Source organism: Haliotis rufescens, unplaced genomic scaffold (genome assembly GCF_023055435.1).
Source record: "Haliotis rufescens isolate VD_foot unplaced genomic scaffold, xgHalRufe1.0.p SCAF_8, whole genome shotgun sequence".
Taxonomy (NCBI): domain Eukaryota; kingdom Metazoa; phylum Mollusca; class Gastropoda; order Lepetellida; family Haliotidae; genus Haliotis; species Haliotis rufescens.
In genome coordinates this window covers 13,887,658-13,914,777 of record NW_025964372.1, presented here as the reverse complement: position 1 = coordinate 13,914,777, position 27,120 = coordinate 13,887,658, and the positions used below count along the sequence as shown (strand labels likewise).

The 27,120-nt window shown below is 36.6% G+C and overlaps 1 protein-coding gene across 9 annotated transcripts in view; it reads left to right on the top strand.

The window, feature by feature from the left end:
• Positions 1–293: 293 nt before the first annotated feature.
• The window catches only part of LOC124149040 (pre-B-cell leukemia transcription factor 1-like), a 40,612-nt gene continuing 13,785 nt past the window's right edge, over positions 294–27,120 (top strand). For 4 of the 9 annotated variants that reach the window (XM_046520377.2, XM_046520375.2, XM_046520376.2 and 1 more), the window contains exons 1-6: positions 294–740; positions 854–927; positions 10,486–10,730; positions 10,876–11,066; positions 12,445–12,580; positions 26,889–27,030. In XM_046520377.2, coding sequence (XP_046376333.1) covers positions 484–740; positions 854–927; positions 10,486–10,730; positions 10,876–11,066; positions 12,445–12,580; positions 26,889–27,030 — 1,045 coding nt within the window. In that variant the 5' untranslated portion in view covers positions 294–483. The remainder of the gene's footprint in view (positions 741–853; positions 928–10,485; positions 10,731–10,875; positions 11,067–12,444; positions 12,581–26,888; positions 27,031–27,120) is intronic. The other 5 variants (XM_046520381.2, XM_046520379.2, XM_046520380.2 and 2 more) reach the window with 3 other exon arrangements.

Genomic DNA, 27,120 nt, shown 5'->3' with positions numbered 1-27,120 from the left:
TGAGGGTGTTACCAAACTTTCACCTAAGTTAACCCTTTTAAAAATCCCTTTTATTGCATTTATACGAGCGGATATAGACCGGCGTGAAACTGTCTCGTAAATGCAGTGTTTGTATAATGCAACCATAGACAAGTGTTGGTTTTATCGACGTTTTATTGTAATACTAGCTAAAACGGGGCCCCACGGATATCTCTGAAACCCGCAGACATTTTAGTAGGTCACTGTGCCATTCTCTCCCGCTAAACGTGAGCTCGTGCGTCCTGCGCTCTGATTGGCTGGTTCCGCGCACTGGCTCGAGATTTTATGCACACCGCCGTCGCCATTTGTGATTATTATGAAGATGACTGAGTGAGTTTGGTGTTTGGATTTCGAGCTTTGGACGCATGTGTAGGAGACAATCGACGCGGAAATTCAGTGTGCACGTAGGACTGACATTCACACTTTAGTGTGACGTATTTCTGTGTTGATTCTAAACGCCTCCAAATGGATAGTTTAGTTCGATTCGCCTCGTCCGCTGCGACAACGGGCATGGAAGATCAACAAAGACTTCTTCATCAGGGCCAAGTTAGCATGGCGAGTGGAGTGATGACCCAGCAGACTGGATACGACCAAAACATGCAGCAATCTGGGAATCCTTCCGATCCAGACCAGCGCAAACAAGAAATTGGGGATATCCTTCAACAGATCATGACCATCACCGACCAAAGCTTGGATGAGGCTCAAGCCAGGTGGGTCGACAGGCGAGTGCAAATTTTTATTTCAATATTTTCCGAATTTCGATTTCTGGAATTTTACAACCGCGAATATTCGCTTCGGCTGTGTGCTATGATCTATATTTGTTTTCTCAATACAGGAAACATACCCTAAATTGTCATCGGATGAAACCTGCGCTTTTCAGTGTGTTGTGCGAAATCAAAGAAAAGACTGGTATGTACAAGTTTAACGTTGTTGCCCATGTTGTGACTTTTTATCTGTTTTAGTCGTTATTGTTAGAATCCCGTGTTTTAAAACATGCAACAAAGTGCTCTATCTCCATTATTTTATTCTTACGCATGCACATAATTTACTACTAAATGTGTTGACAACTATGTTACAAATAGTAGCGCATGTGTTGAGTGCTAATTAACATTGGAGGTGCCACAAACTCCATAACATTAAACTACACGAACAGAATATGTTTCCTAGCCAATATATAAAATGGTACAAAATAACAAACAATGATACAACTTATGTCTATCACGAATATCTTAACTGAGGAAGTGATAGTGATAAGATTACGTTTAATATGTATTACTAGATCTAAGTTTAAGAAAACCCCTCTCAACGCAATGCAGTTTGAAAGACACATATTATGTCCTATAATTATATACAATGAGAACAAGCCTGCCAAAGCGCTGCAGCAAATTTGCTGTATTGTCAACATTATCACATGCTTTGTACTGTCAAATGTCATATAGTCAACTTGTAAACCAGTGGAGTTTCAATGCCTTTTAATTGATGTCTATAGTGATAGGCAGTCTATGTATATAGTCATTGCTAATAATTAAGTCAAACTGTAGATTTAACATGTCTGCTACCGAAGACTGAGTTGTAATTGTTTTATGTTAAACAATTATGTTTTTTACATAGTAATGAACAAAACAGTTCAGGTAGATGTGTGTGGTTCTAATCGTTTTCTAATGCTAGATGTCAGTGTTGTCACAATACCCATGTGAGGCTCATGGTCACAGCTGGAACTTGGTCAAAGAAATAAAATTATATGTACCTTGGTACTCGATGAAGAATCACAGATATCTGTTTAGGACAGACACAGAATGATCGCTTTGTTTATGAAGCTATTTGTGAGGAAGAACAAGGGAATGTGCAGATATATTTTGACAACCTAGGCTTGTTAACTTCCCTTACGAGTAAGAAGGGACTTTTTATACAGTATTTATCAACAGAGATCCCCAACAAGAAAGTAGAGACCTTTTATACAGTATTTTCTTGCAGAGAGCTGTATACTTGACAGATATGTTGTTATTGATATGTATGCATCATTATTACAGCAATTGAAACAATAACATAGATAAGAAAACAAGCATTACATTAATTATGAAAATATTAGAATGTATTTCTAATACCATTTTCACCTTTATTGCCTATCATGTATATATTATAAATATTAATTTTAAGATTTATTCAGTTTGAAAAAGGAAGCAAATTTATGTCTCAGTATAGACAGTTTCTAATGTCTCCAACTAATAGAATTTCTCTGTTCATTTCAATTAGTCACTTGAATTATCGATCCATTGAAATTGATGATCATCTCTTTGACTATTTTCAAGTCGATGAGTAGAGATTTAATCAGCATTGTTTGCTATGGCCCTGAACTCCCATTGACCAGTGGTCATTGTGTATCATGTGTATCCATTCTTTGGCTTCATGGGAAAGAAGAGTGACTGTAGAAGACTTTCTAGCCCAGACTGTCAGAGCTAGGAATATTGGGCTCAGGGGCTGTAGATTGCAATCTTGACACTGATCTGTCAATTTATGATGGATTGGGCTGCTGAATATTTGATACAGGAAATTGAACACTCAGGGTTTACATTTCGCTCTGGAATAATTTCTTTCACCACAAAGCTATCAGGATTGATGAATGTGAATTATTTCCAACACAAGACGAAGACCTACTTTTACATAGGAAGCTAGCAAGTTTTCTTGCTTTCAAAGAAGAGTCTGTCTGTTGGGCACAGACTGGCAACATTAGAATAGCTTTGAATGATAAGTTTTTCAAACATTTCTTGGTTTCACCAACAGAGTAGAAAAGACTTTAGGTCTGTCTTCAAGCAAGCTTGAACTACTGATTTTATTAACTTTTTGCAGGAATTTGAATTATTTTTTGAAAATACTCAAAACACACTTTTGAAGTTAAACCCTTAAGCAGTGTTAAGCAAATAACTTCTTCAAATCGAAGACATTTTATTATTAATTTGTTCTGAGAAACTCAATTTCCTAAGACCCTCAACAAAGGAATTGTTGGGAACAATTTCCTCAACTGAAACACATGCTGATAGCAGACATTAACTGACAAAGAAAATTCCACATAGATACTAATCATCTGTAGGCCACATTGAACGGACCCTACCATCCTCAGCTGGGAAAATTAATTTCCAACCCTCCAAATTTCTCAAATAGCTGGCCTCTAAATCCAAGTAAATGGTCCTGCCTAGTTCTTGTAGTTGAGCCCCAAGGAAATGGTTACAATGAACCCTGACCCTCTGACCTCAGGGTCACAGCAGGGAGGGAAGACTTTCCTATCTAAAATTGCCCCTGTGTCAGACAGGGCTGCTCCTAATACCATGGCAGCCACTGCCTTCAAAATATAACCTGATACTTAGCAATAGATGGGCAGTTGGGTCTAGTGGATGTTTGGGTGTGTCATACAATACTGAAGAAATTGATTAATGATTTGGTCCCATGGAATCTGTTTAGGACAAAATGAGAGAATGCTGTTCAATTGGCCGTAGAATAGTTTTACACATTGATTTAGGTTTTATGTTTCAAGTTTAATTGAAAAGATAGATGTTCAAGTAAAGAGAAAGTAGATAGTATCATGTTAATTTAACATTTTCACAATGTCTGTTCTTATGTGGCACTTGAATGAATCCTGTTTGCTGTTTTATGGGTTTTTTATGATCAGAGGATCATCTTGTTTGAATTACCACTCCAAAAAATCATTTAATAATATTTTAAGTTTTTGGAACAAATATCTCGAAAACAACAAAAAGTTGGAAAATGTCTTGAAATCCCCAAGTAAATATGATTTATGATGTTTGCTAATGCTTGGAAATCAACATCGCAGTTTCATTACTTTCAACGAATGATTTATTGTTGTTATTTTGGGTATTTGCCATATTTTATAAACTTTCATTAACTTCCAAATTTGAATTTATGTTTTGTACATCCCTATTTTCGCAGTGCTTGTTTTGGCGTCTTGCTTAACTTGCTGTGAGACACTTCTGTTTAGATTAATATTTGTTAACATCACTCATGCTATGTTGTGCAGACTTGCATTTGGTATTTATTATTTTGAGATAGGTATCTAATTTTATGCGAATACATCATTATAGTTATAATAAGGTTAGAAAACACCCAACCCTGTTATGCCCATGTTATGTAAATAGTCACTGAGTTTCCATAAAGTTTGACAAAATGTAAACGTGCAGTTCAGTAAACAGTCGTTTAATATCATTAAAACTGACAAAGCATTTCAAGTATTTGGACTAGTGGATCCTCTCTGCCAGTTCAAATGTGATACCACAGTAATTTAATTAGACAGGCAGTTCCTTGACAGTGTAAACAAATCATTAACGGAGAAGCATTCAGTGTCATGATATTTAAATCAAAAGGAGCCTTGTCCAAATCCAGATTTATTGTGGAAAGATTTACTCCAATTTGGGGGTTCAAATGTCTCCAGCCAAGCAAACCAATAGGCCGAGGGCCCCGTGTCTGTTTACAGCCCACACTTAAATAGATTCTTCCATTTTGTTCTCCTCTAATGACCTTTCTTGAAGTGTGGGGTGGAAAATGTGCCATTTATGAAAGAAGGGTGCTTTTATGAAAATCACCAGTTAATGCCTGAGTAGCTATGGCTCTCACAGGAGGACAAAAGGGGGTTTGGAGGCTCTAAGGGCATGGATGCCTTGGACAAACTAAGGCAGCGATTCCTTTGTTGTTGTTTGGAAACTGCCAAGCTGTGACCAATGAGGATGATTTGACATGATTTATTATTTGGGGAATCGAAAAAAGGAATACGAAAAAATTGTTCATAGTTTGTAGTTCTGCAAAGCATGTAATAAATTATGATGCATAAATCATGATATAAATTAAAATAAATAATTTTTTTGTTTTGTCAATTTACCATTTTATGCTTGACTTGATTGCTTTGTTCAGCTTATTTATTGAATTCCTTGGAATATGTTATTAGGAATTTAAATTGCTGATTATGTACATTTTGTTAGATGATTATATTATGTAGATTAAGTAGATACAATTACTGACCCGTCCTAAAATGAGTGAGTACTTCCTAGTTGGCCAAGGTGTTAATGTCTATACCAGGAATGACATGAATACAAAGTGATGGGATATTAACATATGTTATGAGTTATACAATTTAGGAAACCATCTTCATGCTTCATACATCCTGTTTGGGATGACAAATTTGCTCTTGCTTTGTGTTCTGGTTAATAATGATGTTCATGGCGTGGACTGTGTTCAGATGTTCACCCGTTGCCATGTATTTAGTGGGTTAAGTATTTCTGGCGTCTCAGTGTGAATCCGGTTTGTGACTGCTCACTATGTAAATTGCCCTTTTGATAAACAAAGGAGACAATTCCTTGTGAACCCTGAAGATAGTAATACTGGCCAATTCAAATGTTTCATGACAAATGATTTCAATCAGGTCAATAAATTCTTGCAGCAAAATTAATTCTGTCAAATACATTAGTTTGAAAAAAGGTCTTTACTGAATATTGTCTTTTCAGAAAGAAAGCAGGAAACATAACATAGTCCTACTGTGTAAACTACTCTTGTTTTCCCATTGAATGTGGTCTTCACTGTCTGTAGCTAAACCAGTTTTATGTTTATTTATAAAAAAGACATCTCATTGATTAATTAGGACAGTTATATACCTCACTGGCAGTAATTCATTCATTCAAGAAAAGATCTACAAACTTTTTGCCTGTTCCTTTCCATGTCAGAAATTCTCTAGTGTAATTGGGGATTGGATCCATGATCAGAGAGAACGTAATTCAAGATTGCCAACAAATATTTTTGTTCAAAAATGTCTTGTCAGCTATTTTAAAACATGATTACCATCAACTCCTTTTTCATATAAGCTCCAATTAATTCTCAGTATGGTCTTATTAAAACAGATTGCAAGTTGTGTCTGACAATTAATTATAGACCATTAATATTCCATCAAGTAGAAACGTTAATCTAATACCATCGTTAAGTTTTCGGTTACATATTATGTCATGTAGAGGTCAACAACCCCATTTCCTTAACGAGTGCTGCATGTTAGTCATCAAGTTATTATCGGTTCTAAACCCGAGACTTTTTGCGAGATACACAACCTTGTCGCAGGACATACTGAAGTGTATTGTTTCTTGAAATTTATGAGCGAGGTTTCCATGCGTTCTATTTTTCGTGTGTACCTTGCCGTTTGAAATAATGGCAACGTCGGTGTAGTGATTACCCAAGATAACCTACGTGACCTGAGATCTGGGCAGACATGGAGACCTAGCTCGCATAAGGAGTCACACCGATAAGAACATAATATGCAATCACTGTTTCCAGTTGTAAATCAAGCCTAAAATAGTCTCATTTGGGCATTTATGAAGCTTGGGTGACTAGCTTGAGTTAGGTTCGTCTCGTGGGATCTTATCATTGTAACTCTGTCGGCTACACTAATAAGCAAATACACTATTTGTCCAATAAGCTGGTAGTGAACTGTGAAACATGCTCCAGGGTACTGCCCCAGTATATGTGTTCCAGGCAGTGGGATGTACTCGTTTACCAGGCCTCCAAACTGAATGTTCAAGTCCCTTGGTTCAGTGTGGGCCCTGCGTTAAAAAATATGTGAATCGTGACACAAAAAGCTGGAATATGTGTGATGGATGTTTTTACATCTTTTGTGTGAATGAATATGTGTATAAGTGTTGAAATTTGAACGTAGAGAAAGGACAATGGCTTATGATATTTCTATGGGATTTATCGTTTTGAAAGAATCTAAAATCCAGGCCTTTATGGCCTCCAACACACTTGGAAGTAATTGATAGGCACACGCTGTCAAAGGTTAATATGCTAGGAAAAGGATTTAATGGTTATTAGGTGTGTTCACAGATCACATTAGCCCATTGTAGCTTAGTATAAAGTGAGAGATTTTTTCAACCTTGGAGGTTCTATAACCGAGCGTAAATGCCTTATAAGAGCCGACAAAATATCACACATTCGACTCGTTTTTCTGCTTATCGATTTTTAATTCAGTGGCAAGTTAAGGGGTCACCCGATAGCTCCAGATACAGCAAGGATGAAAATTATCTGCCTGGGATTATTATGCGTAATTTGAGCTCCCCTTCTAGCCCATCCAAGATCTGTCAATGGTGTGTGTGGCCCTGAAATGATAAGATAGGCTGCCACACAGTGAGCCCTTGAATCTCAATGCGTTATTGAAATGAGCATGATCTATAGCGAAATCTACATGACAGTAGGGATTTATCTTGATGTGGATTTCTTCCAGGTGACATTGTTGACAAGGCGACAGGGATTTCTGGAAACAGCTTGTATTACAGAAAAATTTCAACAAATCTCTGTTTTATATTTCTTCTCTTCCATGTTGCGTAATGTCAATAATGATCCTGCAAGATTTCGTGATTGTGGCTGTGATAACATTGTGATATAATGGACGTGATCATGTGTATTTCAATTTGAAGGAGAGGAGAAGGCACAAATTGCATTCATTTCATCTAAACCTGTTGCATGTAGATTTGAGCTGTGACAGCTGGTCTGAAATTGACAATGATGATGTCATATCATTAATTTCCATGAGATGACCACAGATAAACAGACACATGTGACCAGAGTTTACCTCCAGGGGAGTGCAATCAATCTTGGTCTGATTGGAAATCAGCCATTATTATGATGTAATAGCAATTTACATTCTTAGTAAATTTGAAATAGGCATGAAATTTGTATTTCAAGTGACCGCAAGAGCCACGGGCGTATCATCAGTATAGCATTTAACTAACTAATAAGAGAGTTACCCTATACAACAAGTAATATTTACTCATTTACTTGACATTTTCCTGACAATTCTTTGAAAAGTTGAGTTAAATTCATATGCAGCTAAGTTGTAAATTTATAAACATACCTTACATATGTAGAAACACATTCTGACAAGTTTTATTTGTAAAATATTATTCAAACCCAGATTTTTCGTTTATCAGGAACTGCAGTTGAAAATGTTCTAACAATCAGTGTGATTTCAAAGCATAATTATTTGTCACTGTGGGTTAACCTATGCTACCGGTAGTCCTGCTGTAATAGCTTATGTTAACAGTTTTGTTAAAGTTTAGGCATTTGTATGTCTTTCTTACCTATAACAAATTTTATTGATTCTTACAAAGGCCACTTCACCTTTTTCTGGCGCCAAGGAAATGTCTGCTAAGTTTATTTCTCTTCTCGGTATGGCTTTAATGCAGCTAGCTGATGTTAAACGCTAAATTAACACAGCATAGACAAAATTAAACATTGACATAATTCATCAAATGTTCTAAGTGTCAAGTCATAGACACGTGGTACAGAGCATTGATAGATGGACGAGTGCTAACAGAGATATAAAACTGGCGTGGGGTCTACCGGGCATGTGTGTGGAATATCTCCTGGTCCAATACACACGTGAAATGCAGCAATGCAGTTCTTTTTCTGAGTATGTGCTGGGAATAAATTACCAATAAATAATGTTATTTTATGTTGATAAATTATTTTGATGGAAAATGTTTGAGAGCAATGTGTATTGTTGATAATGTAAGTGATTTTGAGAGTCGTGTATGACTACGTTTTGCTTGACATTCTGTGAATATATTAGTTGGGTCCCTGTTTACACAGTAGTCTTGGTAAGTTCTGGTGATCTTAGCACTAAGATCCTTTCATGGAATTTGGCCAGGAATAAGTCGATTGTAGCGGACGACCAATTTCTGTTTTTGTGATTTTGTTGAAAAATCAATTTAAGTGATTTGTTTGCCCCTAATTGTGGATAATTGTAGTTGAAAAATTATCTGAAACATTCGGACACTTAATTGGGGTAAACGTTTTATGTAAAGAATGTGGTGTTGACGTTTGAAAACTGAGTTTTAACTTGACATTAAATACAGCGCTAAAATGGTAACTGGAGGGGTATTACATTTTGAGTAAGGAAAATAGTGGAACATGAGAAGATTGCATAAGAACGGTTGAGGAAGCCATTAATTCAGAAAAGCTGATAAAATCATGTAAATTAATGGTTAAATTTAGCCTAAAAGATCAAAAGATTTTCATGGCATTTCCTGTTTTAGAGATAGTGTCAAAAACACCTTTTGTACCTCTTTGACAAAAAACACATATTTCTCACTCTTAATTTACTGCAACACAAAGTTACATTCCATCCAGGCTAGTGAAACTGAGCTAAATCAACGCCATGGTAATTACAACGATAGCTGATAATTACAGAGAACATGTTTATCTAATGTGGAATTAATGACAGCATTTTTAGGGGGCCATGATTTGATGTAGATCAAATAACAGTTCTATACAGAAAGCATTGCTATACTTAGCCCGTCAGTGGATAATTAAATACACATTTTCTTGCCGAGGCAGATAACCTCCATCACAGTGTGTTTTCTTTGACACTAAGCAGCACAATTATGCAGCAGGATTAGCCATAAAGTGCAGTAGATTTGTAATATCTATTTCCAGTTGTGCATCATGGTATTTAGCACTGTGTTGAAAAAGATAGGAGTTGGTGGAGCTATCGTCGGATAATGTTTATGAGTTTTGATATGTGTCAGTCGGTAATGGCTCTGTGTGTATATAAACGTTGGCTCACGCCTGTGTTTATTACACAAGATGGTATTTCAAAGTCTCTATAACAAACCAAACTTAGTCAGTTTGCCATGCATTAAACAGAAGTTCGTGCTTATGAACTGTCGCTAATGGTCATGAGAAAGTTTCTTGTAATGGTGGCATGGCATGGTTGCTGGCTTTTTGGCCTGTGGCCAGTAGAAAAAGTATAGGGCCAGCTGTTTTGTTAACCGAGTGGTTTGGCCTGTTGTCAAAAAACTTGCATAAGAATGTACACAGTTATCAAGGTATTAATCATATGTTTGTTATTTCATGATTTTGTGATGTTGTTTGTGGATAAGTAGGGTGCTGGTTCCAAGATCTGGAACCTAGTCATAGTCATCACTGTGAGGTGTCCCAAAGTAAGTCTGGTCTTGGGGTCCTTGAGTTACTAGGTTGGTTGGGTCTAGGGATCCTCTAAATCTTGCACTTTCCACATGAGGGTTATGACATGGACTTCTTGACTTTCATGCTTTATTTGAAATACTGCTATGTAAAATTTGCGAGTACGTCTACCTGGTCCGATGTTTGAATTAGGGGCTGCAATGAACCTAGTGGTTAAAGCCTTTGCTCATCCCGAAGACCCGGATTTGATTCTCCGATTGGGTACAATGTGTGAAGCCCATTTCAGGTGTCCTCTGCCATAATATTGCTGGGATATTCCAGCGTAAAATACTTCTCACTCACTCATGATTGAATTGTTTCAAACACTGTGTACTGTAAATCCTTTCATGGTATTGGATGGCTAGTTTCTAGGATTGGAGTAACATCTGATATTAATTATGGTATGAATGTTTGAGATGTAGGTAAGTGTTCCACGCTAATGTTTGACATGATTTCTTGCAGTACTGAGTATTCGCAATACACAAGAGGAGGAGCCCCCAGATCCCCAGCTCATGCGATTGGACAATATGCTGATAGCTGAAGGGGTAGCAGGGCCAGAGAAGGGGGGTGGGTCGTCGGCAGCGGCCAGCGCAACAGCTGCCGCATCAGGGGGCCAGCCAGACAGCGCTATTGAACATTCAGATTACAGGGCCAAGTTGGCCCAGATCAGGCAGATATATCACACAGAGTTAGAGAAATATGAACAGGTGAGTTCAAGTTCATTTGATTCTGGGCCACATTAATAATGGACATTCTGTATTTGACCTTAGTTCCAACCTAAAGGTTTCTGGAAAAGCAATACTTGTTCTTTACACTTCAAACAGCATTATTGAGGCAATTGTTTTTTTCTAGGCTTGTAACGAATTCACAACACATGTGGTCAACTTGTTACGGGAACAAAGTCGAACGCGACCCATAGCACCTAAGGAAATCGAAAGAATGGTCAGCATAATCCGCAAGAAGTTCTCAGCAATTGAAATGCAACTGAAACAAAGTACATGTGAAGCTGTGATGATTCTCAGATCACGGTTCCTAGACGCCAGGTCAGTCACTTCAAATTGTTTATCATTTCAGATTTAAACTATCCTGAGGTTTTCTGTACTTTGAGTAGAATGTTTTGTTGGGCATTCAGTCTTATCAAGTTGCATGGACCCAATGGCTTGGTGGTAGGGGGGCGAAATCCTTGTTTAACAACTCTGGGTTTGAGGACTGGAAAGTGGTTGGTCTGTTGTAGTGTAAATTTGGAATTTTCATGTATTAGTTGAAACCAACCATCTGATTTTTTTTTTAGTAAGATGGGACACATTGTAAGCCACTTTCAACACCAGGAGAAACTATTCCATTCTAGTTATTATTTTTAGATTAAAATGTCATCAATGTCATTAATGTATTCTACAATCAAGCAAGTAGTTGCACGTAAGTCAATGAATGCACAGCCAACTTAGGGACATATGACCCTATATGATCGCTCCAGTAATCTTTTGATAATGGTATAACTACCAGCACCAGATTCCTGACAAAGATAGGCTTATGTACTATGTATACAGGCCAGACACATGCTATGCAGCATTCCAAGTACAAGTTATTTCACTTGTTTGAATATTTAATAAAAGAGAATTGTGAAAATAGCACCTGACTGATAGTCCTTCAACAGCTGACAGTGATGAAGTTTATGACTTTGTGTTAAGTTCCGACGGTTTGGAAGTAATTTCTTTGAAACCAAATAAAAACATGTGGTTTAAATGTTCAGCATGTTATCTTATGTTTGTTGATATGAAAAACCAACACAGCTGTTAACTCAAGAAAATAACAATCATGCCTTATCTTTTTAGAACTTATTAAAATATTCATAGGACACGGCATAGATAGTTCCACATGGCGGAGTTGTCGCGTTTGACTTAGAGAAAGATTTGTTGGTACTGTGATAAGCAATGACATGTGAAGGCAATTATGATGAATTATGCATGCTCTGAGTTTAATTTGAGGTTAGATTGTGCGAGAAATATGCATGCTTTGGTGATAAAACCAAGGGGGGTGGCTGAAGAAACTGTATGGAACGTTCCAAGAAGAGATCTGCTTTAAAATCTTCGAAAACATTTCTTTCCGCATCATACAGCTAATTTGAGGTAATTTATGGAAAGAAATGACATTCCGTTTTTTGATAAGATGCTTCAGTCTTCATGTCATGTGCTGTGAGTGTAAACTTGTACTATTGACATGAATCTTACGAATCCTTTCTGTGGCTGTGTGACCTTCACCTTTTTTTGAAGGTGAACTTATTACTTAAATTATGAAAATCTCACCAGGATTTGATGTGAATGGCTGACAAAAAATTCGAACTATATAATATTTTCAAAATGACCTTTATATGACCTTGACCTAATTTTGTTTCTAAAAGAAAATTTAAAATGTTTTTTTCAGAAGAAAGAGGCGTAACTTCAGCAAGCAGGCTACAGAGATACTGAATGAATACTTCTACTCACACCTCAGCAACCCCTACCCTTCAGAAGAAGCAAAAGAAGAACTGGCGCGGAAGTGTGGCATTACCGTATCTCAGGTTGGTGCTATGATCGTGATGGCTACTGCAATAACATACTGCCTGTTTGGGCCAAGTAGACTTAGAGTCACGTGGTTGGGTTGAGTACATTTAGTTTACGCTGTTTTTGACGCTTTCATTGGCATTTTTAGTTTCCGTACGTGGCCTAGAGCATTTATCTCAACATACCCAGAGGAAATGTAGCTCAATATGAATATATTATGCATGTTGTTGTAATGTTTTTGCTCATTAAAGCTGATTTCGCTGTAAACGTGTTGGCAATAACGGAAAAATTGTTCCCTGGCTAGCTGTAACTAACTTAACTTGTCTGTACATTTTTGAGAATTGTTTTTGAACACTGCATGCTTGAAAATTGTAAAATAACAAGTCGTTGAATTACATCAAAGTAAATGTAATACCTTTTACCAAATGCTAAAGTCATTGTATTTTATAGAACGATTACAGTATGAATTAATTTGAAGCAAGTATTAACTTTACATTTTTGTATCTTGCATACTAAGCATAACATATAAGAAAGCAATGAAGACGTAGTTTATTCTGTTCCTACATAACTGTGATCAGTATTTAATCAGTAAAGTGAAACATATAGGTTTAATGCGTAACTAAATGTATCGTCAATTACAGCAGTTAGAAAACCGTTGCCACGGTTACCCACTACTTTTGACACTACGACGCTTGGTAGACAGTGCGGTGATATTGTTTTAGCACATCAAGATTTTAGCAGCAATTTGGGATGCAGCAATACATATTTCTTCTCTTTTTGCGGTCCCCAATTTGTTAACTGAATAGAATGCTTTACAAGTGGATATTTGTGCTCTTAAGTTTAAGTTTGTGTTGTAGTTTAGAAGCTGAACATTGAGTTGGTATGAATCATCAGGATAATGTTCACTGCGAGCCATGTATTTTGCTATTGGCCACATTTCATATCAACAGCCAATCAAATGATACTTTAGAAATTTTGAAATGAATATTCAACCAATCAACATTCTACTATTATGGTAAATTAGATTTCAGTTTTTATTGGACAAATGTTGAAAGAAGATTTCTGAACAATTTCAAATCAAAACAGAATCATAATAATTTCAGAATAGCAAAATTCCCTTCTAAATAACATAAGATAATTTGTTTTGTTTCTATTCTAGAAATAATGTTTAAATTATTGCAAAGAAAAATCGTAACATCTTATTGATTCTTGAAGATAGCGATATCTCAGCCTTATGCAGTGTATAATTTAGAGAAAGGAGTTCAACCAATTTGGGTCCTCTCCTGTCAAATCTAATAAGCAGGTTTTGGCAGTGGAATTGATTTTTTTCTGACCTGCTTCCAAATTTCTCAGATGATTGTAGCTTGATTGGCTGGTTAATAATAGAACTGAGTAATGACTAACTTGAACCTGGGTAATGTGTGTTCGTGTTGGCAAAATTCACGACACGTTCTAAATAACGTACGGTCCGGGCTCTTAATGACATGACAAATGGGATTTCATTCTTTGAAATGTACATAGTCTTAAAGGTAACAGATCATTGAAATACATTTTTGAAATGATTTAATTCAAATTCTGTCCATTTTTTAATTTATCATGTTGTTTTTTTTAAAAATGATAATGATCAAGAAATAAAAAAAACCTATTCAGTGACACTCAAAATTGAGTTTAGATATTACTGCAAGACTTTTAATACCACTGAATAAGATGGAAATATTATGTTATTAAAATTTCTATTCATAAGCATAATTTATCATTTTTTTTAATAAAAAAGAAAGAAGAAGATAATGATTGACAAAAAATATATTCTGCAGCACTATGCTTTGTGTAGTTGTTACTGCAATAGATCATGTTCTGAAATCAGGTGTTAATAATTTGATATCCACTTGTAAGGAATTGTATTCACATTCACAATTAATTGTATAGCTGAATGACCTGTATGGGATTTGTCAGCTCTGTCTGGTACTGGCTTCAAGTTTCACACAGGTAGACAGTAGTAAGTTTTGCAGCTAATTGTGAAGCAGTTTGGGGAGTCTAGTCAGGCTGTTTATGTCTGGTGAGAACATGAACGCTGATGACATGGTGCTGAGTGCTTTTGAATGTGTTAAAATGCATTCTGTTTCAGAATTGTTGAACATGTCTCATCTATGCATTGCGACAAATGGATACGTGTCATGACATTCAATTTGTGTTTAGATGCTTTTTTTCCAGGATCCAGTTTAAATGACATGTTTATCTAAAGTAGACTCGTTTGCTTTGTTTTGTGACAACAATAATGATTTTATGGAAAAATGTAGAAAATGCTCAAGATTCATTTTGTCAGGTAGTTATCATGACCGGCCATATGTTAAATACATGAATGTCTTTTAGTGCATGTATACTTTTGCACCAAACTAAATTTTGAAATCCAAACAACACAGCAAAATTGTTGAGTCTTAGTACTTTGGAACACACAAAAAACCCTGACCATTGATTTAAGTTATTCATAACTTGCTCTGTGTCCAGGGTGAACAGCTAAAGTTATGTTTGTTTGTTTGTTTGTTGTTTAACGCCGCACTCAGCAATATTTCAGCTATATGACGGCAGTCTGTAAATAATTGAGTCAGGACCAGACAATCCAGTGATTGATATCATGAGCATCGATCCACGCAATTGGGATGTGATGACATGCATCAACAAAGTCAGCAAGTCTGACCATCCGATCTCGTTAGTCGCCTCTTACGACAAGCATGGGTTGCTGAAGACCAATTCTCACCTGGATCTTCAAGGGTATAAAGTTATGTAGTGTAGCCAGTGCACATGTTCTTAATTCCTCTCCTTGAGGTACTGTGAGAAGTGAGTGAGTGAGTGTTGTTTTACACCACAGTATGACGCCAGTGTTACATTATATCCCTGTGTCCTGTAAGTAATCAAGTTTGGATCAGACAAACTATTGGCTGACAACACGAGCAACGACATATGTAGTTAGAGTGTAAGTCATAGGATTTCAGAATGATTAATTTTCTTGGACTTTGGCTATTGTATTCCAAAATGTCCTAAAGATTTTATGATCCCCCGCCCAACAATGTTGGCGGGGATATAGAAACGGGCTCTGTCCATCCGTCACGTTTCGTTTCCAGAGCATAACTGAGAAACAGTTCAATATTTTTTCATGAAACTGTGCAGATCTGTCAAGTACATGCTGAACTGGTGCCTTTTGCTATTTAGAAGTTTTAGAAATTTTTATTTCTTATGTTTCCATGGCAATAAGATGGACTTCGGTTCTGTGAGGGTAGGGTTCGTTTCCGGAGCATAACTCATAAACCATTCAGTATCTTTCATCAAACTTTGCAGGTCTGTCAGGTACATGCTGAACTGGTGCCTTTTGCTATTTAGAAATTTTAGAAATTTTTAATTTTTACGTTTCCATGGCAACAAGATTGACTTAGGTTCCAAACTCTTCTTTTTTTTAACATTTTCCATGACAAGTTCCACCTCGGTTAAAAAAGGTTAGGGTTTGTTTAGATTTAATTATGTCATAAATTCTGCAACAGGGATGGGGGGATATAACCACGTTAGTGGCAAACTCTTGTTTAAATTTCTTAACGATATGGAACAATGTTGTTTAAAGCATTGATGAAATCATGAAAATGACCTAATGCAATTTGTCTTGAGCAAAATCTCTTGGTAAGAATGATCTGATCTGGTATATTTACAACATTAATAATATATATTTAGCTCTGACAGAGATAGCAAAATTTTTTAAGCTAGACTGCTTATCACAGGGATCGAAGCCAAATACAGGGACTTTAGCTGTCAGTGGCCTGTACATCAATTGAAAAATGATGTTGCTTGTGGTAGGTGAAGTCTTTTGTGAATCCATTCACGCCAACAGTGATCAAGAACTCAAAATTGATCCCAACCGGGAAAAAAAATTTTTTGGTGAAAAGTATTTAAATTTCACAAAATCATATTTTATTTTTCTCAAAACAATGCTAGAGGGTAGTTTAAAAATATTGTTGGACAAAACTGGCTTTTTTCATATATACTTTCAAAATATATAAGATTAAAATTAGAAGAAATCTCATGTTGATATTGAAAAATTAAACTTCATGAAGAAATGGAATCTCCAACTTTATTCTAGGAACAGCCATTCTTGTTTATTTGCACACCAAAAAAATTCAAAGTTAAAAAATTAGTTCCTCCTACTTGGCCACTTGTGTAGAGCCCCATCCAAGACTGGCTGAACGTTGCTGCTGATAATGAAGCTGTCAATCAAACTCCGTTTCCTGCACAAACTGTAATGGCCACCAAGAAATTACTATGCAAATAGCAGTCTGCTCACAATCCTTTCCAACAATGTAGTCATGGATATTTGGGCAATTTTATTTTTGTTATGGTTCAAGAAGATATTTGAAGAATTTCTAAGAGACTGTGAACTAGCTCTAATTGTTGAGACAGAGAAGAGAAGGGTATTGATATCTACAACCTGGATACACTGATTAACTGGTTTAACATCCATCTGTTGTGTTAAATATATCATTGATGTATGTCATTGATGTATAGCATTGATATAATGTCCATGGTCGTCTTTGTCGATTTTTCTTCTTTATGTTTTGACATTTTCACACAAAAAATACCAACCGTCTTACTTCTGAATAATTAATAACGTAGTTATTTCAGTCAGCAAAGTATCAATATGAAACAGATAACAAGTCAAATACTTTCTGCCTGTGATGTGTGATAAGAATTACCCACTTTCAATTAAGGAAAATGGCTGACTGTCCTGATTTTGCAGATAAAGTCCATTATTTTTAACCAAAGAAAATATCAGTCTTTTTTCGTGTCCTTGCTTCACAACCTCCAGAGAGGGTAACGCAATATGGAAAGCGGCCTGATAATGAATCTGTCACTCAAGCCGGGTCGTCCGGATATCGACTGCGTGTGGAATGGAGGGAGAGCTCTATAGCTAACCTGCAGCTTGCATCACAGACTCTGCTGGACTTTTGTTGCAGTGCTGCCACTTCCCATCTCAACTATTGATCAGATTAGAGTATATCATAGTTTGTACCAGAGACTTGCCTATGCTAAATGTAGGAGACGGATTTTGTAGTGAGGAGTATATGTGACCTGAGAATGGAAAGTTAGTTTATGAGTTTGTTAAAAGGTTCTAGTGCTGCTGTAGGGGATATGAAAGCTCATATTTTAGCTGAGACTTATTTGTTTAGGAGAATAAGGCAGTGAACTATGATAGCCTTTGTTATGGATTATTTTGTTGCCCAATTTGTTGTCATGTTGAAATACAAACAATAATATTTTAATGATGAGTTTGATCCACATATGTATTGGTGTAGTCCTAGATTCGTAGTGCGCTGGCTGTAGATTCTGAGGCTATATTTGCCATGACACTATTTAAGACATATTGACTGTTAACTGTATGATGTTCAATTTTGTACTCATGTGAATCTATCAGATACCAGATAAACTAGAATGAGAGCTAATAATTGGTTAGTTTATGAAATTTTGCTGTGATATTTGTGAATGATATTCAAAAATGAATTGGGATGGTGGGGTAGCCTAGTGGTTGAATCAAATGCAGTCATCATGGTTTGTAAACAGAATTGGTGTTTCTACGGACAAAATGGTGTTTGTACACTAAATTGGTGTTTCTATGTCCCCAATGGTGTTTGTACACTAAATTGGTGTTTCTATGTCCTCAATGGTGTTTGTACACTAAATTGGTGTTTCTATGTCCTCAATGGTGTTTGTACACTAAATTGGTGTTTCTACTTCCACAATGGTGTTTGTACACTAAATTGGTGTTTCTATGTCCTCAATGGTGTTTGTACACTAAATTAGTGTTTCTATGGCTAAATGGTGTTTGTACACTAAATTGGTGTTTCTATGGCCAAAATGGTGTTTGTACACTAAATTGGTGTTTCTATGGCCAAAATGGTGTTTGTACACTAAATTGGTGTTTCTTCGGTCAAAATGGTTTTTGTACACTAAATTGGTGTTTCTACGTCCACAATGGTGTTTGTACACTAAATTGGTGTTTCTACGTCCAAAATGGTGTTTGTACACTAAATTGGTGTTTCTACGTCCACAATGGCCACTGGTACATTTGGTACCCATACCCTGATGTTCACACCCTTGACCCCTTGACCTCTTAACACAAGATTACCTTGACTGGATAGAGTTAAGAGTAAATGCATTGAAAAAGGTTGGAATTTGACAGAATTGGACCTTTAAGAATAATTCTCGGTTGTTTTGTATGTATAGTAGGTGTTTATCAAGACCAGAGGCCAAAAATTGGGCACCAACACTGCAGCAAATGTCAGTAAAAAATCTCAAATTGCAATTATATATGTTCCAATTTATATGTATGTAGTCATAACTAACTTTATGGCATTTGCCAAGTTTTAGGAGGTGATATGGGTTTCACTGATAACAGGACCAGTGAAGCGGAAGAGGCTTTAGTGCTTAGTTTTACATTGTTGCACCGAATGCAATATCAAAATACATTAGAACTTCCTAATTTTGAAAAAAATAACTTCTTTCTTTGCGATTTACCTGCCAAGGACAATGACAAAGTTTGCAGATGTATTGACTTTCAGCCTTAAAAAGTAGTAACAGACTTGAGAGGGTCTTAAAAATCCTGAATTGGGTGACAAAAAGATATTTCTGAACCATATATCAGTTCAAACATCACTGAAATTAACACTTTTGTGATTTGGTTGCTAGGCAGGTTTTTTTTCCCCCTTCTGTGCTGCATTTAGTTTGTTAAACAATCTGTAATAAGTACAGGAAAATATGGACAGTGTTACAAAGATTGGGCTAGAATTTGGTCAGGAAGCACTTATAAGAACATGGCGCTAATATGGTGAATATGGTATGTTTTTGATCAATTATTTGAAGAATCCTCAAGCAGAATTTATCATTACAAATCTTTTCGAACTTAAGACCTGAGTCTGTCACCAGAGACTACAAGAAAGTATTAAAATAGAATAATTTGGAAATAGGGTAAATTGCTTCTAGTCAGCATGCACAAAATCTTGCAAAATGTGCAGATTATTACAGGGTAACCGTCAACCAACTGTTAAATGTTGAACTGTCACCCTGGCAGGGTCTGGCATGTCTTTCATATTAAACACCCAGTCGATTCCTTGACTTAACACTTCTGTTCAGTTGTAATGATAAAATACAAGAACATCTATCTAAGTGAAGGAGAGCAAAATGCCAGTCTGTGCTCGTCCATCATCAAACATCAATCTTTCTTGAGTAAAATATTTCAACATATTTTAGATTTGCATGTAAAAATACTGTTTCATGAATGAGTGGAGGAGATTTTGGAAGAATCAAATGATTATAACAAATTAAAATTGAATTTAAAATAGAAAATCCTGTTGGGGTGTGTGTGTGTAATTTTTTATGCTATTGGCGAAAAAGAAAATCTTCAGCTTCCCACAAAATATGGCGTCTTATTCAAAAGGCATTATTGCAGTTCAGAAAATGATCTCCCAATCTGTGAAATGACATGATTTTTTTGGGGGGGTGAATGACGGGTTTGTGGTTTGGTTAAAAAATCAACCTCCTAAACTATATTTAATGAATGAATTTAAAATTGATTTTAATGAGTAAACAGTATGTTAGATATGACTGTTGTATCTGACATGTGTTCTGAACATTAGGCTTTGTTCAACTTGCTGAAGTGTTTGATTCATTGCTCAAACATAAATTGGCTGGATATTTAACACAATCTGTTAAAACTGCGACAACAGCTGTTTATGTTATTAACGGAATCATATACAATTAGAGTGTTGTCTAGGGACGATTCATATCATGTCGCCAAATCATTGAAAATGGGTGAATAATGGCATAATGTTTGACAAACCATTATGAGAAATCTCATTTAGAGGTATCAAATACATTAGAGGGTATCAAATACATGCAGGCAATGATATCTCATGAAAAATAATTAATTTCTTAAAAAGAAAATTGTGTAGGTGATTTGTAGGATTATCTCATGTGAATTTAACGTTTATAGAGAATAATGCTACACATCAGTTAGGGAAACTGAACATCTCTTTCGAAGCCCCTCCTGTAGAGCCCCACAGTAGGAAGGGAACTAGAAGTGCTGTGATAATGAATGTGCCAATCAAATCCCATGCAGACAGCACCATCTTGGTCGACTTCACTAGATTAATACAGGACAGCTTAGGTAGAATTCGTTTAGACTGCAACCTAAAAAGTTCTTTTTCTTCCGAAATCGGGGTATCTCAGTGCAGTCTTGAAAAAAAAAGCGTCTGAAAAGATTATTTCCAGTGTTTTCAAATTTCATTTAAGTGTCTGCATCGTTTGTTGCTTGACCCTCCCTTGAGTGCACACGGTGTTGTTAGACTCTAGGGGATTGGAGATCGCGGTGGAAACAACTTGCAGGATACATTTATCTTTACATCAGTAGGTGTCAGGGAAAAGGATGTATCGTTTTTTAAACATTTTTAACCATACCATTTCATCCTCTGTTAAACTTGTGTTGAAAGGTCTGGCTGCTATATGATCCTTTCAAGTAAATTTTTAGGTTTCATGTATGTTGATTTTAATCTGTGTTTTATGATAGTTTAAATTTTGTAATCAGGAATGTGGCATCACTTGGTGAACACTGACTTTCATCATGCAGGGGTGACATTACTATTGCCTAACTTTTGAATGTGCGTTGAGAAGTCGGACAAGTTAGGCCATGTCTGCCAATGGAGGATGTGCATTCATTTTATTTCTTTGTAGTGTCAAGTGAAATAGAAATCAACGTTAGTATTCATTGGGCCAACCCAATCAGTTACCCGTAAACAGATCTGACTGTCAAACTTTAGCCATTGCACCCAAAATGTCTGTAACAGGAATTAGTCTTGTCTAATGACCCGGCCCAGTCTCAAAATTGACAGGTACATTGCCATCATTCGAGGATTGGTTGTTCTCTCCCTCTCTCTCCAGTTGGTTGTTCTCTCCCTCTCTCTTTAGATGGTTGTTCTCTCCCTCTCTCTCAAGTTGGTTGTTCTCTCCCTCTCTCTCCAGTTGGTTGTCCTCTCCCTCTCTCTCAAGTTGGTTTTTCTCTCCCTCTCTCTCCAGTTGGTTGTTCTCTCCCTCTCTCTCCAGTTGGTTGTTCTCTCCCTCTCACTCCAGTTGGTTGTTCTCTCCCTCTCACTCCAGTTGGTTGTTCTCTCCCTCTCTCTCAAGTTGGTTTTTCTCTCCCTCTCTCTCCAGTTGGTTGTTCTCTCCCTCTCTCTCAAGTTGGTTGTTCTCTCCCTCTCTCTCCAGTTGGTTGTTCTCTCCCTCTCACTCCAGTTGGTTGTTCTCTCCCTCTCTCTCCAGTTGGTTGTTCTCTCCCTCTCTCTCCAGTATGGAATAACATTGCTCTCGCTTGATCGATCGAGAGACAAATTACCCACCAAAAGTAAGAACGCCCTTGTCCCTTCATGTGTTTTCTAGTGGCCTCACCTTATAATGAAAGGAACTTAGTGTTCTGTAAACCCCCATTTCAGAAGAGATGATGTATGGTGTATTGGTGTATAAGTGTAGACAGCATCTTCCTCTATGATATGAAACACTGAGTCCAGCAGGACCAAGTCTTCAAGTTTTTTTATGGAGAATCACAATACGGCAGCATTTGTTGGCAAGAACCACAGGAAAATAAAAATCATTAAATTTGGTTTAAAGTTAGAGCTTATTTCAGGAACAGCTTGGATGTAGGCTTTTTGTCAAACATAGACCACATACTGCACTGTTTACTTTAATATATACATTGTTTGTTTTGTGAGATACAGTCAATAATGATGTTTCCCTGCTGACGTGCAGAAAGAGAATGCAGTTGTGATGTATGTAGGGCATGTGTTACTTTAGGTCCTCCAGAATTTTGGTGTGACTCAGTGACTATTTTTAAATGAGATATTTGAAAACAAAAAAGTCACATTACATTACACATAGTTAATTCTTTTGTTCAGTGATTATTTTTAGTGGAAGTTCTCCCCTTGGTCTGTTAGGTTCTCTGTAATACAGTTGCCGTTGTACAAGGTACAATACATGGCCTTTGAAGAGGCAGTTGCCGGTTGCCCTTCAATACAGTATACTCTTGCCCTATGATACTGTAGTTGTCCTATGATACTGTAATTGCCCTATGATACTGTAATTGCCCTATGATACTGTAATTGCCCTATGATACTGTAGTTGCCCTATAATACTGTAATTGCCCTATGATACTGTAGTTGTCCCTCAATACTGTATTTGTCTTTCAATACTGTAGTTGTCCTTCAATACTGTTGCCCTTTGATACTGTTGTCCTTCAATACTGTTGCCCTATAATACTGTTGTCCTTCAATACTGTTGCCCTATGATACTGTTGTCCTTCAATACTGTTGCCCTATAATACTGTTGCCCTATAATACTGTTGTCCTTCAATACTGTTGCCCTATAATACTGTTGTCCTTCAATACTGTTGCCCTATGATACTGTTCTTCAATACTCTTGTTCTTCAATACTGTAGTTCTTCAATACTGTTGCCCTATAATACTGTAGTTGACCTTCAATACTGTTGCCTTATGATACTGTTGTTGCTGTATACTGTAGGTTACTATTGTTTAGAAAGGTGTCATATGATACAAAAAGGTGTCCCATATGTTAGAAAGGTGGACCATAGGTCAGAAAGGTGTCCTATGATGGATAACGGTGTCCTATGATACAAAAAAGTACCCAATAATACACTTACGGTGGCTTGTGATTCAGAAAGCTGCCCTATGATTCCATAGTAAGTAGTACAAAGTTAAAAGTCTGTAATTGAGAGAAGATTCCACATACACTCAGGGACATGGGGACAAAGGCCAATACAATCAGCTCTTTATGTATTAAGGTACTTAATATTCTGAAGCAATAAAGTGAAAGGGTTGGGTGTACATAAGACTGCCGCAGGCACTACAAGTGTTGATAGTAAGGACAAGCCCAGTGTTGTACTGTAAGACTCGTGGTAATCCGTCAAGGGATAGTCCCTCGCGGAGGCTGGCCTTCTGGCAGGAAAGATTTCCCTCATCAATCAAGTCCGTCTTCGCCAATAGCCTGAGGGACCAGAAAGAGAAGCTGAGAAGAAAAAAAAAAGAAGTTATATTAGCGTAGCCTGACTCTTACGGCTGAGGAGATTCTCAATTGTTGATCTGAGGGGTGCTTAGATATGTGGCTAGATCTTTGTCTTGCTCTGCCTACTCGTCATTCTATATGGGAGACAATTTATTGTGCATTTGTTAAGGCACTTAACATAAAGAAATCGTTGTCTTTTTAGTTGATTTTGAAATATGCTTTAGTATTTGATAGAACAACATGATATGGTAGTTGGTTACATCAGCATTTCGTGTCTGACTGGAGGAAATTTATATACGCTATCAAACTTGATAATATTTATAAAAGCTTTGTCAGTGTTGAGTTATTTAGTGCATTAACGAAAGTATGTACAAACATATGTTTATTAATTTGCGACTTTGAAATAATTGCAAAAATAGTTTTTGTGGAATGTAAGCATCCTGGGAACTGTTGTGTTTGATTTATGAGTGAGACAGCATGCAGGGTTGGCATTTAAGTTTTACTTACACAATTAATATCTTTTTATCTACATCGAATTAGAATGTAATAAACATCAAGTTAACTGTTGGATTCTTAACGCTCGAATAGACAAAAATCACAACATTTCTGTGAAAATGCAACAACTCTTTGAATAGCAGGTGAAGATCACAGTGATATTTCCACTCCGATGCATGTGGCATCATTTATTCATGTGTTATAGTTGAAGGGGAATGTTATTGCTGGACATGGCCGATAAATGTATTGATCACGGAATTGGTGAAAAGATAACACTCACATTGTTCAATGTTCTTGTTCTGGATTGACGGAAATATTGTTGAAAAAATAATCTAACCTTACGTTATTTGTCAAATATATTTACAAGAGTGGAGAAAACAGCAGCATGAGAAGGCAGGAGACTTTTTAAGCAAAATTAACCTGACAAAAAAAGTGGTTTCATAAAGAGGAGTCTGTTTTCGTAAAAAAGCAACAGGAAAAACTTTAATAACAGAAAACCCAAAGACAGAAATGTCTTCCTTTTGGTCTGTTACATAGATAAATGATAGCTAATCCTATGGATACCAGAATGTTGAGAAATTTGGCTTAGATTACAATGCTAAAGACAGAAAACTAAACATGCTAAACTTTGGGAGTAGTTTATGATGTTGGTAAGGTTTATACTTTTGCTGACAATTATCCGTGTTTGTATGACTGAGAGATTAATGCACATGATGATACAGGGATTTATCTCAGCCTGCTCAGAGGCAGATATTCGGCCCCAGGTCTGCAGCAAATTTCAGTAAAAATTCCCAATTTTTTTTTTATATAACTATTAATGTTATTGAAATTTTTATTTCATTGATAACAGGACCAATAAAGTGGAAGTAGTTTTCATGCATAGTTTTATTTTATTGCATTGAATACAATCACAAAAGACAATGATAAAATATCTTTTAAATTTAAGAAAATATGAACTTTAGCAAATGACAATTTTTAACATTATAACATTTTTTCCCCATTATGCCTGCCAGGGGCACTTAGTTCAGAATCGGAGCTAAATCCCTGTGACAGCATTCCAGCGTTCCAACGTTCAGTTGCCTCACAAAGAAATTGTGTACAGCTCCTGCACCAAGGAATAGGACCACTAATCGATAGATGACATGAATGTAGTCATGCAAGGAAACGAAGCCACATTTCAATATGGAATGTAAGATATGTTGAAAGTGCTACACCTTCAATGTATGTTTCAATCAGACTTCTTTTATCAAGTGGTTTTTTTTATGTGCTGTTTTTTTATGTTAGTTATTTCATGGTTCATAGTTTCTTAGTTGCTAATTGATTTTCTTAAAATCTTTCCGTCATCAATAAATCAATGTGACAAACGTCTTAATATGAACAAAGTATGTGTTCAGAATCAATAGATATGAAAGTATGACTTTCACTGACTACCTTCCACATACTTTGACCCACTTCCTGTAAACTTCTCTGTACTTAAAATTACACAATCCTTGGAGACTGGAGGGTAAAAAATCCATTGACTAGTTACTATGGCAACCTAAGATACAATACGAACAAATCTTGATCTTCTTGCTTTGGGATCAACATTTTGACTGATAGGTCAGTTACAAGACGGTAGGAGAGAAATTAAGCCTGCACAGAGAAAAAAATCAATATCGTCCTCGGAATTCTTGACATTAAAAAATTGTCTCCGAGAGTATCCAGATCCCTTGACAACTAAATTTTACTGCGACATCACTGTGGATTTAATTATGTAAATATAGGAGACATCTTTACAGGAAACGAATGGATTAAAGATTCAATGGTTCTTAAACTTGATTTGATTCAAAGATAAGGCATATATAACATGAGTGCACCAAGTTATCGATTTAGTCAGTGTTTGGATCTGTAGATATAGGTTACGTGGGTTGTTTTGTGGCTAAAACACAGACTGATGCAATGTGAACTCACTCACTCACTCACTCAAAAATAACCTTATTGTGTTATAGGTCCATCAAGAGAAATGTTGAGTGATAGTTGAACATATTTTCTTGATAATAATTTAATTTATTTTGTTCAGTATTTTTATTCCTTTTTCTGAACACGCTATCCCTATTTGAACATGAAAACACTTATGAAATTTGGTACCAAGCCACTGAGCTGACCTGTTATCATTGATCAGATGTTATTGTCCTGTTGTGTATTTACGGACATTTCCTTGTGATCCGACTCCTTGTCAGTGACAAGAAGCAGTGTTGTCAAATTTACAAGAAACAACATAAAATTTGGGATAACAGAAGTCAATCAGAGCATTCCTCTGTTATATGGATAATTAAGGTCAATTAGAGCATTCCTCTGTTACATGGATAATTTACGTCAATCAGAGCTTTCCTGTGTTGTATGGATAACTGAGGTCAATCAGAGCTTTCCTCTTGTATGGATAACTGAGGTTAATCAGTGCATTCCTCTGTTGTCTGGATAACTGAGGTCAGTCAGCTTTCCTGTGTTGTATGGATAACTGAGGTCAGTTGGTTGCAACTTAAGTGAATTCTATGGACAACTGAATTCATCAAGGCAGTCCTAATTTACTTGTGTTGTATGTATAATTGAAGGTGGACATTCCTATCATAACTGTGTCGATTTTGTTGAATATTTTCCCCAATGTAAATCTGATTGTGTACCAAGGGGTATTTTACAGAATTGCCTGTGGACTGTTTGGACCTCCGATGACATGCTTGGTTGTCTCCGCAGGTGTCTAACTGGTTTGGCAACAAACGTATCCGCTACAAGAAGAACATCGGCAAGGCGCAGGAGGAGGCAAACCTGTACGCAGCCAAGGCAGCATCAGCAGCTGCATCCAACACCCCTGGCGGAGATAGTGCTACAGCTCAAGGTGAGACAGTGTTCATAACACACTTTAAGACCGTCTCAGTCACCAGTCAAATCTGTTTGTCTCTCACTGAATTATTCATATTTTTAGAAC